Here is a 20,032-nt window from a genome sequence, read left to right as displayed (position 1 = left end):
GTGTGCTGCAGGTTTGTTTATTCGGCTCAGGCACATCCACTTCCTGTCTTAGATAAGACTTCCTGTTGTTTCAGGATTCACACTTGGATGAAGTTCAGTCACTTTCCTTCTCATAGCCAGTTTGTCATGTGACCTCTTTTTATACAGTAGCACTGCTGTACTGTTACAGCGGTGGATGTTCATTTTAAACATGCACGTTGTTTAAATTCATGTGGTCAGAGGATATTTGATATGTAAGTAATCAGTTTTCTTACACAGGAAAAGCTCTTTGCGTCTACTTTTTCTGTACTCGTCACATCTATAAGACGTTAACTTGGGCAAACTTGGCTTATAGTGACAAGTGGACAGAAAAGCTTCAGCTTACAGTAAACAGAACGTGGCTGGAAATGGACCTGATGTTTAATGTACACACTGTTGTAATCCTCATGGAGACAGATGGGCGAGTATAATGTGAATAAAAGTGTCTTTCATGAACTAAAGATTTAGTCCTAAAAACTGCTGAAGTATAACATTGGTTTTGCATTATTTTTTTTTTAGTAATATTTCCAGTACTTTATGGGATAAATATCTATGAAGCAAATGTACTTTGTTTTTGTAAGGGGAGCAATAAAGTCACCATATTTGAAAAAAAACAAACAGCAGGAAGCTGACCAGCTATATCCCCAGAGGAGCATGTTTTCCTGGTTTACTTGTAATTTCCTGCTGGTTTGTGTTTTCCTGGTCAGCTCTCTGCTTCCCATGAGCTCGGGCTCGGTGCTGCGCTCCAGGCCTGGGTGTCTGGTCATTTGTGATGATAATATGAGGCTGTTCTCGTTCTGCAGAGGCGTCAAGCTCTTCTCCCGTACAACAAAACCAAGCACCGTCCCCACGTCCGTATTTGGAGCTTTTATTTGATGCTTTTCCAACTCCTGTTGCATCTGTTGTTTTCTTTCCCTTTTCCACTGAAAGGTCAGAGGTTTGGATCAGGCAGATTTGGTGCAGGAGGCGATTCAGCATTTCAGACTAAATTTAGAGCACTTTATAGTCATCATGAGAGATGTAAGCTAAGACCACCATGCTGCCAATGGCTTTCTGTCTTGAATCATGTTTTATTCTTTATTCGAGAGAAAACGCACGACAAAAAGTACCTTGTTTCATTTTCAGTCCAACGATATTACACAAGCTATAAAACACTAAAATGTAACCACAAGACAAGTCATAAGATCAAATATGCAGTTGATGTCGTTTAAAATGTAACCGTGAAACTCAAGCAGTGTACAAGCTGGTGTGTAGAGTTTGATTCCAGAAGGTTAGCAGTCAGAAATGTATTATTTTATTATTTATATAATTAGACATTGTTGCATATGGTCAAAACAGTATTTGCAGTTCAAGGATCAGAAATGCCACTTAAAAAATGGTAACCAATAATTTTCTCGATTAGATCATGGAAACAAGATAATTATTGTCAAGTCTTTCAACTGTGAAATCCAAACCAGCACATTTATCTTACATGTGCATGTTTGTTCTACAGCAGGGTAGGGTTTAACCAACAACAGCAATATGAAAAACTAGTGTTAAATAAGGCAACACAGACTTTAACTCATATTTACACAAACCAGTCAGGGGCATAGTCACCACCTCGGGCCCATTTTGAGGATGGAAAGGCCCAGGTGTATAAATCGCAAACCTACATAGATACGCACCTACATAATGAATGACACCTTTACAAAATCAATGTAACCCACGTATATGCATAATTATACAAAATAACAATGTTTTCCCTGGCATTTTTTAATAACTACCAGGTGGGTGACACCTGTGGTTTCAAAAAAGCTTCCAGTTTTATAAAAGTGTATAAAATCTGAATCAGACTCTTATATCTTTTGAAATAATTTTTGGGGTTGCTGTATGGGACAGAAGAGTGAGCAGTGTAATAACACACTGTAATACACTTGTTGCCTGATAACTGGGTGAACACTTGCATGTATCCATCCATTGGACAAGCTGAACCTATTTGTATATATTTTCTTGTTTTTCAGTCCCGAGCGCTCAACAGCATCTGTGAGAAAACTGTCCAAGCGACTTCTGACCCCGCAAAAAGGGAAATGTCCTGTTTGGAGGAGGTTCACATCACCAATGTCAAGCCTGGGGAGGGACTGGTGAGGATTTTCTTTTAAAGGGCATAGAATAAAAAAAGAAAATACACAAATGGGACAGAAATGATCATTTCCCTGTTGGGCTATGTCAGCGGGACGCCGCTGTCCGATAAGTACTGACTGCTGTAAAAAGAAAAACCCACAATATGACCCCACTTCCCCTCAGAATCATTAACAGGTATTTTAGTGCTACGCCATGAACCACAGCCAGCGTTGAATCAAAAACAGAAACAGATGTAGGTCCAGAAAGGAAAACCCCATCGCCACCGCTGCAGCGAGGAATTACAGAGGAACTGTGGGAGGTGTATTTATGCAGAAGATCCATGTTTAAGTTCTGTTTTATCTTTAAGGGGATTTACATCAAATCCACCTACGACGGGCTTCACGTCATCACGGGAACAACAGAGAACGTGAGTGAGCCTCTGGGTCTTCTTCGCCGCTCATGTGCCATTTATAGACTTAAAAAATCTCTCCTGAAAGTCTTCATCACTACCAGAGATCATGGAAACATGCAGTCAATGAAATGTTAGTCTGTTAAACTCTGCGCTTCTCTTTGTGTGCTGTTCAGTCTCCGGCAGATAAAACCCAGAGGATTCACGCTGGAGATGAAGTCATTCAGGTCAACAAACAGACAGTGGTGAGTCGAATAGCCACAAGTTTCTCATCATTTTGGGAAATGGCCTTAGTCATTTTCTTAGATGGAGAGATCCCACACACGTCTGCGAGGCAGGACGTAGCTTCAACACTTGACTGTAGTGTCAAGTACCTGAGGATTCTCAGGTATTAGTTGTATAACAATCTTCTTGGATGACACGTGAAACATGTTCACAAACTTCACAAAGTCCAGCTGTCTCTCTTTTTTTTCAAGCGACAAGTTGTATCTTCTTTATTTTGTCTTATGTATAAACTGAAGTGTTGCGACTTTTCAGTATGCAGGACTTTTTCCTTTCTGTCATATATTTAGTGCTACAACAGTGAACACTAATGTTAAACGTGGCCTTGTGAAATAAAAGGTCAGACTTCAGACTGCTCTGAGCCATTTCAGATAGGCGAAGAAAACACAAGCTCCACCTACCTACAGTTCAGATATGCTTATTTTTAGCAGGAGCAGCCAATCAGAAGGAAGTTGGCTTTAACATGTTTTTCACTAATGAAGATATCACAATATTTATTAAATGTACATACTCCAAATACTTATTAGTGAGATTTATAGATTTTACAATCATGCAAATGCATTGATCTTAATAAAATATTTATTATCATGTAAGTGTAAATGTGATGTGAATTACATGAAACTGACTGTAAGCCAATAAACAGCTTGTTTCAGACAGTACTAAACCAAGGCCAAGTATAAGAGTTGGATCCGTTTCCGCAGGTTTCATGACAGTTCATAGCTCACAGTATGTGAAATGCTTCATTAACCGCTGACGTTCAGGGTCGTGAAGTTTAAGGTCTTTCCTCATGCTAGTGCTCTCTAGAGGCTGCAATTCTCTGACTTTTGCTCTGGTTGGTCCAGGTGGGCTGGCAGCTAAAGCACCTGGTGGGGAAGTTGAGGGCGGAGTCTGGAGGTGTTGTCTTGATGCTGAAGAAGAGGCCCTCTGGACCTTCTGCCAGCTTCGCACCGGCTCCTCTGAAAAACCTGCGCTGGAGGCCGCCGCTTGTGCAGGTGAGCCGCCGCTTGTATTGTGCTGAAGTGCTTCTCAGCAAAATAAACGACTAACACCAGGGACTGTCTCCTCCTTTTCATCCTTCCTGATGGAGGCCCTCTGTGGTGGCAGATTGTTCTCCTGTCGTGGAGAGGTCAAATGATGTGGGGAAATCCCAAGCTGGAGTAGAAATGGACAAGTACTTGTGTTGCAGTTTTTCTACCTTTTTTATCCACAAGTTCCACATAATTTGATGAAACCAAAAACATGATGACTGCACAATAAAAATGAGGAATTCAGGCCTAAAGTTCTGTGTAAAATGCAACGCTTGAACATGATCTGGAGTCTTTTTGTTTTCTAATGTATTCTCGCTTCTCTTTTTCGCTGTAACATGAGCTCAGTATTCGGACTTCCCAAAATGAATCTGAAATGCAGATTAACAGCCCTAACAGCCCCCGGCTCAGGAGCGTTTATTTGTGTGCTTGTATGGACGAAAAGAGAACTTTCATCAGTGAAAAACTTCGCAGCAGAATTGAGCAGGTAGTCTGTATATCCTGAAATCTCAAATTCGCTACATTACCTGTGTTTTTTCTTACACACAAACATTTTTGTGAACTCAGTCACTGAGAAACTGAAGGTTTTATTTCCCCATCCACAGATAAATCAGTGTTTGGCGTAACACGTACTCAAACCTGTTTGCTTCTCTCTTGCTTTCCTGATGCACAACAGAATTTTAAAACATCAAAATTCACAATGAAGCTTTTATGATTCACTTTCCTGTTTTTGTCGTCAGGATTGAAACAGTGACACAAATTCACCCAATAAAACTGACTGATTATAATCCAGCCTTTACTTGTTAACACACTTCTCTTCACTGTAAAACAAAGAAGTCGTCCTTGTTAAGATTTTTTTTTTTTGTTCTTCTGATATTAAAACATGCAAACATGTTCTTGTAAACCTCTAAACTTAAACAATGAGCTTGTAAAGGGCAAATCTTAAAGATACAACATTTTCTGAACATTTGACCTTGAAGAAGAGCTCAACATAACGGGATATTTAGAATCACCATATCATTTCTTACATCTTTATATGTTGTCAATACAAATAATGGCATTAAGAAACATAGTTTGAAATAGCTCTACATAACTTTATTGACACTTTGGCCTTCAGATTCATCTATTGGCCCTGAAAAAGAAGTGAGGAGAGGTTCTTTTTCCTGGTTCAAACTGGACATTTGGGAGTGATTGTGTTTTCGATTTTAGAGAAGTCGAAGTTTTTCCTGTGGGGGGGAAAAAGAAAGAAAGAAAAAGCACGAGTGCACAAAGTTCTGGTTAATAACGGTAAATGTGGAAGGATAATGGATTCTTTCTGCAGAATTTCCAGGTGAGGCGTAGTTGACGCAGGTCCTGAACCTGCAGCAGCTGTAGTGTTGTGACAGACGTCACTGCATGAAAGTGAAGCAGACTGTGTCGGTAAGAAAATCAAGCTGCACGTGGTGGTTTTCAGTCTTTGTCGTAGCTTTGAGGTTTTGATTCGAGCAGAAAACGCAGCAGCCGCTCAGTCTACAGCTCCTCTGAGGTGAGCGGGTGAAACAATGGAGCCCTTCTTCCCTTTTCCTGAAAAAAAGGAAGATAGGAAAAACTCTGCGTTGATGTCAGATCTGCGGTGGCTGACTCACACTTTAGTTCACAATGTGATAATCCTGCATTCACCAAACCACCTTCAGGGGTTTTGTGCTGACAGGGGTCCAGGATGTGTGTGTTTAGGGGAGATAGGAATCCAGAAAGGCGCTGGGTAGCTCAGCTGATGAGCTCAGGCTCTAATCTCAGTCTTTCAAAACAGATCTGAGATCTCTTATCTCATTGTCACTCCCACCATTCACTTCAAAGGTTACGCCACCTGCACTTACATTTGTTTCTTTTGTTTTGTGAAGTGGGAACAATGACAAGCCTGAAACTATTAGAATGAGTAATAATAAGTTAAGAATAAGTTAGCTCAGTCAGCTTGGTGTTAAAAACAGATGACTGAATCAAGTAGCAAAGACCGGGGTCACTAATGGAACCTCTTATTCTTATTTTGTGAGACAAGCGCTCCACCACTGGAGCCACACCCACCCAGGTGAACTCATCTGTCAGTGTTGGGGAATTAAGGTCCTGTCAGAAAACGGGGGGGGGATGGCATAAACTGAGTTGACATGACAAACAAGTTGTCCCAAAAACTGCATTGCTGTGTTTTAAACGTCCGTGTTTTATGCAAGAAAGTGAGAAACTGCAGCAGGACGTCAGCTGTTTGCTTGTTTATGAAACAACTTTGTCTGTTTTCTTTTTTCTTTGTGTCTTAATGACTTTAAACACTGAATTAATAAATCTGCTGTTTAAATAAGGAAAAAAGTAAACTTTTGCTAGTTTTAGCTGTACATGAGTTCTAGGGTTAAACAGCATCATAAACACTTTGTGTTTTTTGTTTGATCAAAGGGCTTTAGAAAAATGTCTTGCTCCTTATTTAAACACTCCTAGGCATTTAAATGTTGGCAGTTATATTGAAGCATCTTACTGGGTCTTTACATATTTCAAAACTGATTCATCAGATTTGCTTCGTAAACATCAGGTATACTGCAGCAAACCTGAGGTTGACTGAATAAGACAAGATAAAGATAAGACTTTATTGATCCCACAACGGGGAAATTTTTGCATCACCTCAGCTTAGGTACAGATATCAGAAGGAAATACAAATAGTACAATCAATGAAATGAACTTAACGATGAAATGAGCCCTTTTAAGGGAAGTGTATGTGTGTGTAAATGGGTGTAAAAGTGGTAATGAAACCACTCAGTTTCTGCTTGTTTTGGTCTTTCGTTGGATTTTTCACAATTAGGAGCATTCACAGTATCGCCAGACTGGATTAAGTCTGGCATGGTTAAAAGTGGCTGCATTGAAACGTCCTTTAAACGTGTTTTTCAAAGTGCAGGTGAAACAGAAAACGAGCTGAATGAAGTTCCTGTGTTTGTGAGAACTTGAAAGTGAGGAAGGAAACAGAAAAGCCTCCTCTGAGCTGGAACGACTTTCGCTTTTGTTTGACGATAAACGCAGTTCACAAAGTCATCGTCTGTTGTGTGCTGAGACACAGAAGCAACCAAAAACACAGATTAGAAGAGACAAACCAAACGTGTTAGTTACATGTGATTCTTTTGTTTCCTTTATTAAAGGGCTTAAATTTGTCTTTTTTCTTTATTAGACCTCTCAGGGAGCGCCAAGTCTCTATAAATCACGAGAGTCAGAAACCTCAGATGCTCCTGGAAAGAGAGGGAAGACGACCATCTTGGATTTGTATATCCCTCCTCCCCCAGAAGCGCCATATGTCCCGCTGTAAGTACCTCACTCAAGCTTCAGGATTTCAGAATCATCTTTATTTATTTTCTTTTTTATGCCTGTAATGCTGAGTTTCCTGCTCCTTGTGGCAGAGATGGGAACACAAGCGTATTTGCAGGTGTGAAAATGCGTCCCAAGTCTCCAAACTCGCATCTGGATGCAGACGTGCGGCAGCGGCGCTACACTGTAGCAGAGGAAAACCGGACGTCTGTCTTCCCTCCACCTGAATCCAGTCATCCTATCCCAGTTCGCCTCAGGCAGCGCTCCTCCTCACGCTGTAAGGACACAAAGGTTCTTAACCTTACTCTAGAGCAGGGGTGGGCAACTCCAGGCCTCGAGGGCCGGTGTCCTGCAGGTTTTGTATAATGTGTATGTGTTAGTCCCCATAGGGAAATAGTTCCTCTGCATTTAACCCATTCACCCAGTGAAGCAGTGCAGCGCCCGGGGAGCAGTGTGTGGGGACGGTACCTTGCTCAGGGGTACCTCAGGGTAGCCGTTAAGTGGAGTCGAACCCCCGACCTTCCGATCATAGTTCCACCACTCTACCTACTGAGCTATCCCTGCCCTTTTAGATCTCACCCTGGGTAAACACACCTGAATCAAATGATTAGTTAATTACCAGGCCTCCAGAGAACTACGAGACATGTTGTAGAGGTAATTTAGCCATTTGAATAAGCTGTGTTGGATCAAGGACACATCTAAAACCTGCAGGACACCAGCCCTCAAGGCCTTGAGTTGCCCACCACTGCTCTAGAGCTTAGTCTAACAATGAAAACAAAGCTCAAACTATACTTTGAATAAGAAGGAAAAAGTTTAGTCCTGTCCCAGTGTTTTATATCCAGACTAAGTTTATAGGCCGAGTGATTCCATGCCCAAGGGTCAAAATATGAAGCGACAGCCAGCAGCCAGTCATCACAGCACAAAGACAAAATAAGAGCATCACAATGAGGGGAAAAACATGTGGGTTATGATGAGTTATACAACACTTACAGTACCACAGGAAGTGAAAGCACATAAAACCACAATCAACTGTTTTTTTTAGTTGTTGTTTTTGGGTTTTTTTTGCTTGATGCATAGACTGTTCTCACACATGCACAGCAGCCCTGAACTTTTGTCAGAGGCTCACTTTAACCTCACAATCCTTTAACCTCCTGAGACCCAAACTCTTTCATGGCAAAACAAAGAATTCCCTAAAAAGTTTTTTTTTTTTCTGTTTTTTGTTTCTGAGAAAATGAGATCCACATAAGAGGACAATCATTTTACATTTCGATAGAACAGTGGCAGTATAAGAGACTAGACTAAAATGTAATGTCCACACATGAGGTTAACCTGACACTTCTGTAGTTCAGTCCCTGTGATTTCATGTGAGAGAATAGCAGATCAGATGATGTCATGTGTCTGGCCCAATCTAGCCCCATCAAACCAAACAAAGCGTTTCTACTAATAAGACTGTGTATCCTCAGAGAGCTTCTGTTGACTTTAAGGCTTGATTTCATGAACAGTAATTCCTCCCTGCTGAGTTTGGAGCCGTTTTGTTCTGGTTTTGGTTGGGAACACTGGGATATAGTGCCACCTTTGTCTCTGGAGTCACCACAAAGCAACCTGAATGCATTGTATTATATTTTGAAGCTTTACTGGGTCATAGTAATCAAGGACACCTTAAGCCAGGAGTGGTTCTTTGGGGATTTAAAGATGAATCATTGATTTAGAAAACAGCCTGATTCTCCCAAGAAGAAAAAACCCCAAAAACATTTCTGTTAGACTGACTGCAGCTGGCTGTTTATGGGCCATATTGGTTTGTGCTCTAATATCTGGCTAAGTGTCAGCCTGAGGTGGAAGTAGAGGAGTAGTGTCTCTGAGATGGAGCTGATGTTTTGCTCTTTCTGGACTCTTCGCAGGTAAACCCAGACCCATCTCCATGCCTGTGGAGGCCTTTTCAGGCGTGTCTGACCGGCTCTCCAGGCCCAGTACTCAGGGAAGGAAAGGTAAGTCCCACCTGTCCAGCTGGACCAGACGCCGTGAGCGCCAGTAATCTGACAGTTATCAGTAATAGCCATCTGTCCAACTCATTAAAAGGCAAGGACAGACTGTAGCAGGGATGGGCTGCGTGCTTTGAATTTTTACCTGGTTAATCATTAACCCCGAAAGCTGCCACTGCATCTGCGCGACTCATTTCATACTCTGCTCAGTCTGAGCGTTAGAGCACTTCACCTTGACGAGCACGGTGCATGTTGGCAGTTTGTCCAAGATAACAGGCAGTTAATGAACGGTTAAATAAAGACACGTGAAGAAGTGGACTGTTTTCCACTGACGGCAAACACGAGGCCGACAAAAGAGCGAAGTTTACACACTGCTGCATGAACCTGTGAGGTTTAAAGTGGAGTCATCCTTAGAAGTTCAGCGTCGAATTTATTTCTAAAAATATTCTTTTTTTTTTCTTTTTTTTTTGCTTTGTTTGCATTATTACTTTTCTTTTAAATGAACAATTGAAACATGAAACGTCAGTTATGTCCAGATTTATCTCAACTGTTTCTTTAACTCATTCACTGCCAGCCATTGGCAGTGAATGAGTTAAACCCATTGACTCATTCACTGCCATTGACGGCTATAGACGTCAATGGCAGTGAATGAGTTAAAAAGACTTGCTTACTTGCTTTGACCTGCAACTTAACAAGTCAACTGTTACTTTTAGCTGTTTTGTACGATTCAACAGGGAGGATGGAAGGATAGAAGCTCGTTTAGGGAGGAGGACTTGCTTATTATGTCTTTTCACTCGCATGTAAATCCAGTATGTAGGACTACCTCCTTTCTTCTTCGGTACAAGGTTGTCGTAATTAGGAACATGAAAGCCGTCATTTAAAGGTCTCGCAGCTAAAATGAAACAAGCCGAATAATTAAATAATTAACCTGTTGTCTTCTAACAGGTAAGGACGTCCTGCACATGTATCGGAGTAATGAGGGCATTAGCACTATCACGGAGGAGGAGCCGTGTTTCCCTCTGCCGTACCGAGGTCACCCATCTGTACGTGGCGTCGACCATATCAGGGGCAGCCAGTGCTACATTAACGCCAACCTGCACAACACAGCCACCATACCTTACCAGGAAGTGGGGTCCAAAAAGGCTTCTGCCTCCACTTCTGCCGCTGTCTCTCCCACTAAGGGTGTAAACAAACAGTCCACGTCGCTGCTCGGCGGCTGGCTGGCTCGACTCAAACTGCTCAGTCACTGAGGAGGAAAAGCTCAGTTTGAATTTTATTAGATGAGACAATTTTTCTCACCTGGTTTCTGGAAGAGTTTTTAATATTCTGCTTTTAAATATCCATTTAAGTTTCACGGTCCTGATAAAAGGCAATGCAGTACATCATTTTATAGTTCTGGATAAAAACAGCAGATCGTGGACTGTTGGAGTTAACCGAACATGTTAAGATGGTGAGGAGTTCATCTCAAAATCTAGCACCACAGCAAGGAAAGAAACTAATCCGGCATAGTGCTTTTCACTTAATGAACCTGATACTGGAATCTACTGATCGCTCATTTTCTGTTTGATTTATCAGTCATGGAAAATTTGAAGATTTTAAAGTCGTCAAGGAACCTTTGACAACACCAAGCTGAAAACAAGCCCCACCCGGGGGGAAAAAAACACTGCAACTGTTACAGTTTTTATATATATTTTTTTAATCATAAAGGAAAGTTACATCTCAGAGTTAGTTTTAAAATTGCTGCTATCATTTAGCAGAATTATCTGCAGATGTATGGATGCTTGAAGGATTGGTTTGCTGCAACATTCCAGCTTCCATGTTTTCCCTTTGGCCTGTAGTGCTGTAAATTCATCCAGATACCTATATATATATTTTTGCCTTCTGGTCTATGTTACAGACCTAAATGTCACCTGTGTTGTGGCCCAGTTACTCTAAAAAGACCTCTGCAAACCTCGTTACGGAACTGTTTTCCTACCACTGTTTACACCTGACAGCTAAACGAAGAGCGCAGCAAGCTAAATGCAGCTCAGCCAAGGTGATTCAATTAATGTTTGATTCTGTTGTTCAGCTTCATCACAGGTAGATGGAGCCTGTTTATTGCAGGGTAAAGAAAGAGTTGTGTAGTTTGGTAAAGAGAAAATTGTTATTTCTCAGAACTGCTTTTGGAATAACTATGTCAGGATTTCTGGAAATAGACTTCTCTGCTGTAGTTTTTGGCACTTTTAACAGCACAAAAAAATCTCATATGGACAACTCAAACCAAAGCAGTGTGTAGACGGATACAGAGGACTACATGCGAGAGGTCAAATATAGAGATTTGAATTTGTGGTGAACTGTCCCTTTAAAGTTTTAATTTTCTAACCTGATCTTCCTCACCTACCCATATTGAATGTTTCACATGTAAGGAGGAAAGGGTTTTCTAAAGATTATTTAAAAAATGCTTCATGACAGAAACTTCAAATATAAAAAAATATTTTGAAGGCGTTCCTCAGGGAACCATCTCGGAGCTCTTCAAGTTTTTTTTTTACCCAGTTTCTAGGTCATGAATATTTGGTGCCTTTTTTACTAATGAAACATTATGCAAAAGCTCCTAAGCTGCTAGGGTGACTCGTACTACAGAAACTGGGCAATATGGCTACAAGTGTTGTTTTGTTTTCATTTTAATCTTCTTTTTCTTTGGATTTTTTTAATTGTAATACTTTGGGTGGCAACAGCTAACAATGAAAATAGCTCAAATGTTACTCTGAGTTGACCAACAGAAGTGAGTTTCCATCTTCCAGTTAGTTTTATGTCAAAGTTGAAGCTGTGATTCTAATGTGGAAGATTTTATTTTCTGTCACAGTGTACAATAATAACCTCTTCAAGCTTTTAGGAGAAGATAATTTAGCCGCTCATATCATATATAATACACTGATTTTAAATACAGCTTAACTGTTATATTTAAAGAGGACCTTTTATTAATTTCCTGTCATATTTACTGTTTAAACAGTGGTTGCTCATAATTAAAAATGGCCAATTTGTGGGTTGATTTGGATGCTTTGACTTGTGGTTCTTCTACATATTCTACCCACTGAATTTGAAAAGAGGCAGGCTTTAAAGGGGGAGGAGCTTAAAAGGCTTGTTTTAGGAGGATGAATGAATTCAGCAGTAAGGCCCAGGATCACATAAATAAGGATTCTTTTGAACTGCCAGTCATGGAAATGGACACTACTAGAGTCCAAGAATGAAATTATGATGGAAATAAATAGATCTGGTTTTTGATCTGTTTAGTGTTGAATTAAAACATTTCTCAGCATTGCTTCTTTTTTTTAACATTGAAAATAAAGGTTTCACATGTTGACCATCCAGATTTAAGGCAAAACTTCTATTTTGGGGCTTTGATCTGAAATAACAGATTATAGCATGCTGAATCTGCTGAAGATGAAGCTGGTTTTTGTTTTCAGTAGACTTCTTGTTTTGTTTTTTTTGTTTTTTTTTTAATTTTCAAAACTTATCAGTGGATTATCAGAGCCTTAGCGTTTATGATTGTTGAAGTATTTTTCTAGTAAAAACACCATTTGTAATTAAGGAGCCATTAGTGCCTCTTTAGATATTTTGGTTTGTATGCATAATATGGTTTCTAAAAATGTTTTTATCTTTTGTTCTTTTCTCAAAGAACTTAAGATTTGTATACATTTCTAACGTTATCAGGGACATGAAAGTGTTAAAAAGAAGAAAAAAATGCACATTTCTTTTTAACAGGGAACACGGCAAATAAAAACAGTGAAATGATTAACCAGTGTTTTAGTACAAGGATTATGATTTTATGATTTCAGAAAGCAGTTCAAAAGCTACTCTACCTGAAAATATGCTGCATCCTTTTGTAATAGCTCAGAATGTAAACACTTTGATTTATTCTTTGTGCTAAAAACACAAAGTAAAGAGAAAAACTTGAACCCTGACACAGAGTAGACTTGGTAAATATATTATGGGGTGGAACAATTCTGAATCCGAAACTGAAATCGGGATAGAAGCATCCCCAGTATTGCATTATGGTTCCAACTTGTCGTACTGTGGAAGCTGTGATGTTTAAACATTGAGGTAATAAATGAACTGGAAGCATAGCACATTTAGTGTAATTCATTTCATCTCATGATCCAGTCATGATCAAGTGATCAGGCCACTGTAGCTAATTGTGGTTTCAGTCAAATCTATTTTACACCCCTAAAATAGATTTAGAATGAACTTTGATAACAGATTTAATGGATTTAAATACATTTGAAGTATCTAATATAAGGTTTAACCCCTTAGCAGTCGGACGTACCGCCCACGGGACATTGGATGGTTTAGGGGACTAATTGGACTGCTAAGGGGTTAATTATCTTTGTCATTTGGCAGATTTGTCTGCAGGAAGCTGACAGAAATTTTAGGTATACTTAAAAAAAATTTTTTTTAAAAATGATTACTTTCTCATCTCAAGTATTTGTGTTTTTCTTTTTATTAATGGACTCAAGAAAATGTATATTATCTTAAGAAATTCTTTGCAGGTTTAAGGTTTCTATAATGAAAAATTTCCTGAGGGCGTCCCTCAGGGAACCTTTCTGGATCCACTGATATTCAAGAACTGTGGACTTAAATGTTGTTGGTTTTTTTTTTTTGTTTTTGTTAAGTCTTAACTTTTCTAAAGGGTTTTTCTAATTCACATTATTTGCTTTTATACAAACGAAACCTTATGCAAGCATTATAAAAGATTCTCAGTGTGTATAGAAAAATTTTAAATGTGTTTGTGAGAAAATCTATAATGTGTAATTTTAAAAGTGAACATAAATCTCTTTACTTTAAAAAAAAATAAAGTTTAAATGAACACACAATAGAAAACAAAGTTGCTTCATTGTGAATGCTTTTGGAGGGAGTTTGTGTTACAGCTTTACTTTTTTTGGTAAATGGCCTGTATTTGTATAGTGCTTTTCTAGTCCCTAAGGACCCCAAAGCGCTTTACACATCCAGTCATCCACCCATTCACACACATATTCATACACTGGTGATTGCAAGCTACATTGTAGCCACAGCCACCCTGGGGCGCACTGACAGAGGCGAGGCTGCCGGACACTGGCGCCACCGGGCCCTCTGACCACCACCAGTAGGCAACGGGTGAAGTGTCTTGCCCAAGGACACAACGACCGAGACTGTCCGAGCCGGGGCTCGAACCGGGAACCTTCCGATTACAAGATGAAGTCCCAACTCTTGAGCCACGATTAAAGAAGACCCGCTTCTCTTTTCCTTTTCTTCCAAGTCTTCTGTTCCAATTGTGGATGTTTATATTATGTATACTGAGAGGTGATAACACGAACATGGTCATGTTAGGCTCAGAACCACACCCGCCACCATAAACTGAAACTCGGTGAATTAAATATAAACTCCAAATCAAATCACAAACACATAACAAAAACTAAGAACCCAGAAAATCCAGAAAAAATCTGATACATAAAGATTACAAAGATTACAAAACTCAACCAACACCATAACATCAGAATCCAAACTTGACTAGAAATGAACCAAAACTATAAAAAAGAAGAGTCCAAATATCAATACAAAGTAAAAGCTCAGGCACAAAACCCAGAGTCCATGACATAAGTAAAAAATGTAGGGCGTAGTTGCGTGAGGTAAATGAGTTTTGTAGAGAAAATAGAAGTTTGACACCATCCTTTATTTTTGCAGAAAAATTAATAGGATTTATTTTCATGCTTAGTTCTGTAAATATATAAATAAGTTGTAGAGCACGTGAGGTGCCAACTGTAATGCTGTGTTTGAAGTGGGGTTTTGCAGAATTGATCTAAATGTATAGTAGCCATAAAGACGGAGGAGTTAAAATGCCTTGTTTCAGAGGGAGGATGAGATGCAGGAAGGCCCAGTGGTGAAAAATGAAAACCTGGAAGTGGAAATGGGCGGAACTGATCCCTTTTAAATCAGCTGAAGTGAATAAAGGGTATACGTTTATTTATTTTCCTCTAATGGCCACTTTTGGCAACAGCTGTTTAGCAAAGTTAAAGTGTTGAAGTTCACTTGTTTCTTGATGATCTAAAGTGAAGCTGGTTTGTAAAGTTGTCCTTTTGTCAAACTTCATGCATCATAATCTGATTTTGCTCTGTCTGATTAAGCACAAACGGTCCCTCTTCAGAGCTCTGTGTTTTGTTGCCTCTGTAATGCTTTGGAAAAATAAAGTGCAATTTATTTTGAAACTTTGCATTCAATATTTTTATTTTTTGGAAGTTATAGCAAAGCTTATAATTTATATATATTTTTAATGTTAAATTAGCAGCTGGATTATAATAAGTATTAAGCTACAAAAACATAAAAAAAATGAATTTGAGTGCAGAGGGGGTCAGCAGGGTCCTTGGTTCTCAAAAATGTGAGGAGCACTGATATTCTATTAGTACCTGACAGTCATATGAGATAAAACATTTGAATATATATTTTAGAAGAAGCATTTTAATTTGGTGACTGCAGATAATTTAAATACTAACAAATGCCAAAACCATTTAACCCATGCTGTTTATGTCCTGTCCTAGATTCTGTGTAATATTGATGATATAGAAGTTTCATAAACTCCCCAAACCTCATGTATCAGTTATGATACCCCTGCTGTTACAGGGTTAACCTGCATTTCTGCAGGCGTTCCTGAGCCCATGCACCAATTTCCATGACAGATTTGTATTTTTTTAATGCAGTGATGCCTGAGGGCATGAAGGTCACTGGCATCCAATAGTTACTTTCATCCTTGTTCTTTGCACACGGAAATTTCTCCAGATTCTCTGAATCTTTTCATGATATCATGTAGTGTAGATTATGAGAAGGTCAGTTTTTCATTGAGGAACCTTATTCTGAAATTAAAGATGCATCTTTTTTGCAGCTCGTAGTTTTCATGGAATATGATAATGTATTTGTTAGGCTCCGGGGGAGGCTGGAGCCTATTCCAGCTACCAGTGAGCAAGAGGCGGGGCATACTCTGGACAGTTGCCAGTCTCTCACAGGGCTAACAGGATATTATTTAAATATTTGATAGATTTTTATGTTCCACTGGGAACAAAATATTGGCTCATGAGATTTGAAAAATCATTGCATTTTGTTTTTTTATTTACATTTAACACAATGTTGTAGCTTTTTGGAGTTGTGTTATAGCTGCAGATAAACCTTCATAAGAAAAACTGAGATGACCATGTTAGGAATATCTCCTCCCACCGACTCAAGAAAAAAACTGTCTGACACCCATCTGAGCTCACAGAAAACTTGCACATTCACTGATTTATTTATTTTGTCCGATTTTAATATGAACATCCACCATTTTAAGAGTAGATATATGACAGAAAACAAGAAAAGGCAATAACAGGTCCACTTTAATCTGTTTAAATGCTAAATCAAACTTTAGCTTTTCTGATGTTTTTTATTTTATTTTTTATAAATAATTAGTGAATTCTGTTGTTTGAATCGGGCTTTGCTGTGTTACAAGATCAGTGTCAATGAAGCAAAGTGTAAGCTGTTCATTATCTGGTTCTAAATGAGCTAGTCCCTCAGGTAATAATCTTAAAGGGCACATATGAAGCTGTCAAAGACTAACAGCTCCATCTCGTGGACCCTGTGGTGAACTGCAGTTTGAACTTATGCCTACTATTGAACTCTCATTCAGCTCTGCAGCTGTGTAATAGACAGACTCAGGTGTATCTTTAGAATAGTCCACATTTTCTTCTGTAATATTTGAGTGGATGCTCAGGAAATTTGTAGCAAACAAATGTTTAGAGCTAAAATATGCAGACTGGTGCATGAACACATTTCACCCCACTATAGTTGGCAATAAGGCGGCCTTGAAGTTTTATTTTCTGCTACAAGAAGGCTGAATGTCAATGACATGTGTCTCTTTGATTTGACTGTAAGAGGGAAATGGTGTGAGATACTGAAGTCGGATGTCTCCACTGTAACTAAACAGCACTGCATAAATTTGCTTAATTTCCTAAAAATAAGTTTTATTTTCTACAGAGCAAACGGGAAGTTTCTGAGAAACAGACGAGGGCATAAAGATCACGAAGAGCACCGAAACAGGAAGGACGCTGTGGAGTCTGAGTGGTGCGTTTATGTAGAGCGTGAGTGTGATTTTGTGACTTTGTGGTCTGCTGATGTGTTAACATAACTTCTCACAAGCGGAGCACACTTCAGTTCCTCCTGTGCTGCGCGTCTGTCTGCAGGAAACGCATTACACTGCCGGACACCCAGACTGCAGGTAAGGGCGCTTGTTTCGGCAAAGTTTCTTGCTTCAGTCCCCCCTCTGTTTCATTTGGCGCGTGTACAGAAACCTTAGCTAGACAGAGACATGTAAAGTTAAGACTAACGAGACCACAAACATCTGCCCAGTCTCATACAATTAGCGGTGAGTCTGTAGAGGGGTTTTTTTTGTTTTGTTTTTTTGGTGACCGAGGTAAACTGGTTTTAGAGTACACAGGAAAAACAAAAAAAGGAACCGCTAACAGATGAAATATGCAGCATCATGCAATATCTCTAAAACTGTAAACCTCTAAAGTGCAAGGTAAAGTGTTAAAAAACAGACAAAGAAATCAAATTTCATTATATCATATATTATTTTTAGCTGTTTTGGACCTCACAATTACACCACGTGATCTTTACAGGTATGCGTTCATACATTTTCCTACCAGAAACTTGTGATTCAGTGCAGTTGCATTTATACAGCATCCCATGAAACTCTTTTATATTGTAAGGTAAAGTAAGGTAAGCACTTGGTGATGGTGGGGAAGAAGAGACCTCCAACAGAATCAGGCTCAGGAATGGGCGGCCATGCTGTGACTGGTTGCAAAGCGATGGGAAAAAAGACCAAAAAACAGGATAAATAATTCAATGTAAATATTAATACATGTTCAGCTATAAATGCATGTGGAGTGGAAAAGAAGTGCACAGTGCATCATGGGAAGTCCCCCAGCAGCCTGAGCGTATAGCACACATGTATACCACCTACTAAACAGTGGAACATGACACCCACAGAGATGTTGTATACTCAACTTTGGTATCAACATATTCATGATCAGCATGTCCAGGATATCTTTGCCTTATCTTCACAGAGATGAAACGCAGTGTAAAGGCTGAGGACAAGTGAAGTTTAAATATCAAAACAGAACTCGGACCAGGAAGTCTGCTTAGCCTACTTGCAAGGTCAGCAATTATAAAATGTCTTGCTGTAGCAACCATGATTTAAGGCATGCTTAACACAAAAAATCTTTGTAATCTTACAGGAAACACGCACACAGAAAATCAGTGTTTCCTGTAAATTATGCTTGCTAATTAAGGAAAGGCAAAGACTTCAAAGACATCAGACTGTCTCTAAAACCTACAGACTCTCCTATACCTGCACACTAACAACTGAATTTACATAATTTACACAGAAGTGACTGGACAGTACATGGAGACTTCTGCATACTACTATGACGCATAAATCACCACCCCCGTTAGAAGTGAAAGGTTAAACCTGAAGTTTCCCCAATAACTTATACAGAACAGTGCAGAACTGTGATGCCCCTCCCTGCCCTATCCTATTTGTGTGAATGTGTTAATATTCATTAAACCAACTTCCACACTGTGATATAAATGAATACATAACTTCATTTCCTCTTCCTTTCTGTTTGTGTGAGTGTATCTGACATCAGACAGCTGACATGAGAATGTTGTCAGCTGCTGCAGGTCTCTCTTCCATCCTGTCTGGCAGCAGTCTTCTTTGCTGTTTGTGTTTTGCTAGTTTTGGGTAAATACCTAATTTTGTACTTAAGCAAAGCTTCTTGCCACATACCGTGCGCACATTTAAGATGAATGGGGGATGATCCCGGATATTCACACCATGTTAGTGTTTGGGCCATTGTTGAAACCAGCTTTCCTTGTCGTTGCTAAATGCTAAATTAGGTAGAATGGCTTTCTTGGGTCAGGCTTAACATTTTGTTTAGATGCGTTACTTGACTGTTGAGTTAAGCTGCTCTTTTACCACAACTTAACTTAAGTTCCTATTTTTGTTCCTATTTTTGTTTGGTACATATACTCATCTGTTCTCTTCTATAACCACATAAGTTCATGAGTCATGTATTCCTTTAGTAGGTTTACTTGAAGTGAGCTTTTAATGCTGGTAAAACTGGTGTGTAAATACCCGTCATGCATATCTTTCCGGAATCAAGGTTTGGGATTAGTGTGGGTGGATTACCTGGGACTTGTTGTTTTTGTTTGTTTGTTTGTTTTTCATTTTACATTGAATATATGGTTACCCTATTCAAGAAAAAAAAAACTATTTAATGCTCACGTTCATGGTCTTCATGCCTTTATTACTCCAGCATAGCTCTCCTCTCTTACCTGTCTCACCTACCTGTCACTTCCTCTGTAGCCTGGCTGTGGCTGTGTCCCAATTCAGGGTCTGCACGCTTGAAGTATGCACACTACACATATGTACGTACGGTGCGTACTATAAGTACGAGCAGTGCGGAAGTGAAGCAACTATGATACTAACTGCGAGAAACGTTACATACAGCTTTGTTTGACAGAAATGAAGGAGAAAAAATGTTTTGTTGGTCATTCATTTTTGTCATGACATCACTTTGATTAGTTGAGTATCTGAGGCTGAAACCACGGGACTATAAAACATGATTGTTGGGCTTCATTCCTGTACTGAACAGTCATTTCAAGATTACTTAGTAAATAACAATTAGCTAATGTTGTTCATGAGACTAAAGTCATCTCACTGTGGTAATGTAAATATATATATATATATATATATCCATCAAGCTCGGGTCCTCTACCAGAGGCCTGGGAGCTTGAGGGTCCTGCACAGTATCTTAGCTGTTCCCAGGACTGCGCTCTTCTGGACAGAGATCTCAGATGTTGTTCCC

At 39.4% G+C, this 20,032-nt stretch overlaps 2 protein-coding genes across 2 annotated transcripts in view; both read left to right on the top strand.

Annotated features, from left to right (window-relative positions):
* LOC102212624 (connector enhancer of kinase suppressor of ras 3-like) overlaps positions 1–13,419 on the top strand; it is a 46,114-nt gene extending 32,695 nt beyond the window's left edge. The window contains exons 6-13 of the mRNA XM_005732717.2: positions 2,019–2,138; positions 2,486–2,545; positions 2,704–2,772; positions 3,652–3,801; positions 7,016–7,146; positions 7,242–7,426; positions 9,048–9,134; positions 10,074–13,419. Coding sequence (XP_005732774.1) covers positions 2,019–2,138; positions 2,486–2,545; positions 2,704–2,772; positions 3,652–3,801; positions 7,016–7,146; positions 7,242–7,426; positions 9,048–9,134; positions 10,074–10,378 — 1,107 coding nt within the window. The 3' untranslated portion in view covers positions 10,379–13,419. The remainder of the gene's footprint in view (positions 1–2,018; positions 2,139–2,485; positions 2,546–2,703; positions 2,773–3,651; positions 3,802–7,015; positions 7,147–7,241; positions 7,427–9,047; positions 9,135–10,073) is intronic.
* Positions 13,420–16,738: 3,319 nt separating this feature from the next.
* Positions 16,739–20,032, top strand: part of LOC102212337 (connector enhancer of kinase suppressor of ras 2-like) — a 13,956-nt gene continuing 10,662 nt past the window's right edge. The window contains exons 1-2 of the mRNA XM_005732716.1: positions 16,739–16,820; positions 17,139–17,379. The gene's annotated coding sequence lies outside the window, so the exon portion shown is untranslated. The remainder of the gene's footprint in view (positions 16,821–17,138; positions 17,380–20,032) is intronic.

Source organism: Pundamilia nyererei, unplaced genomic scaffold (genome assembly GCF_000239375.1).
Source record: "Pundamilia nyererei isolate P.nyererei 1_Seehausen unplaced genomic scaffold, PunNye1.0 scaffold00048, whole genome shotgun sequence".
Classification (NCBI taxonomy): domain Eukaryota; kingdom Metazoa; phylum Chordata; class Actinopteri; order Cichliformes; family Cichlidae; genus Pundamilia; species Pundamilia nyererei.
The sequence above is the reverse complement of the archived record's forward strand: the minus strand, read 5'-3'. Positions and strand labels throughout refer to the sequence as shown.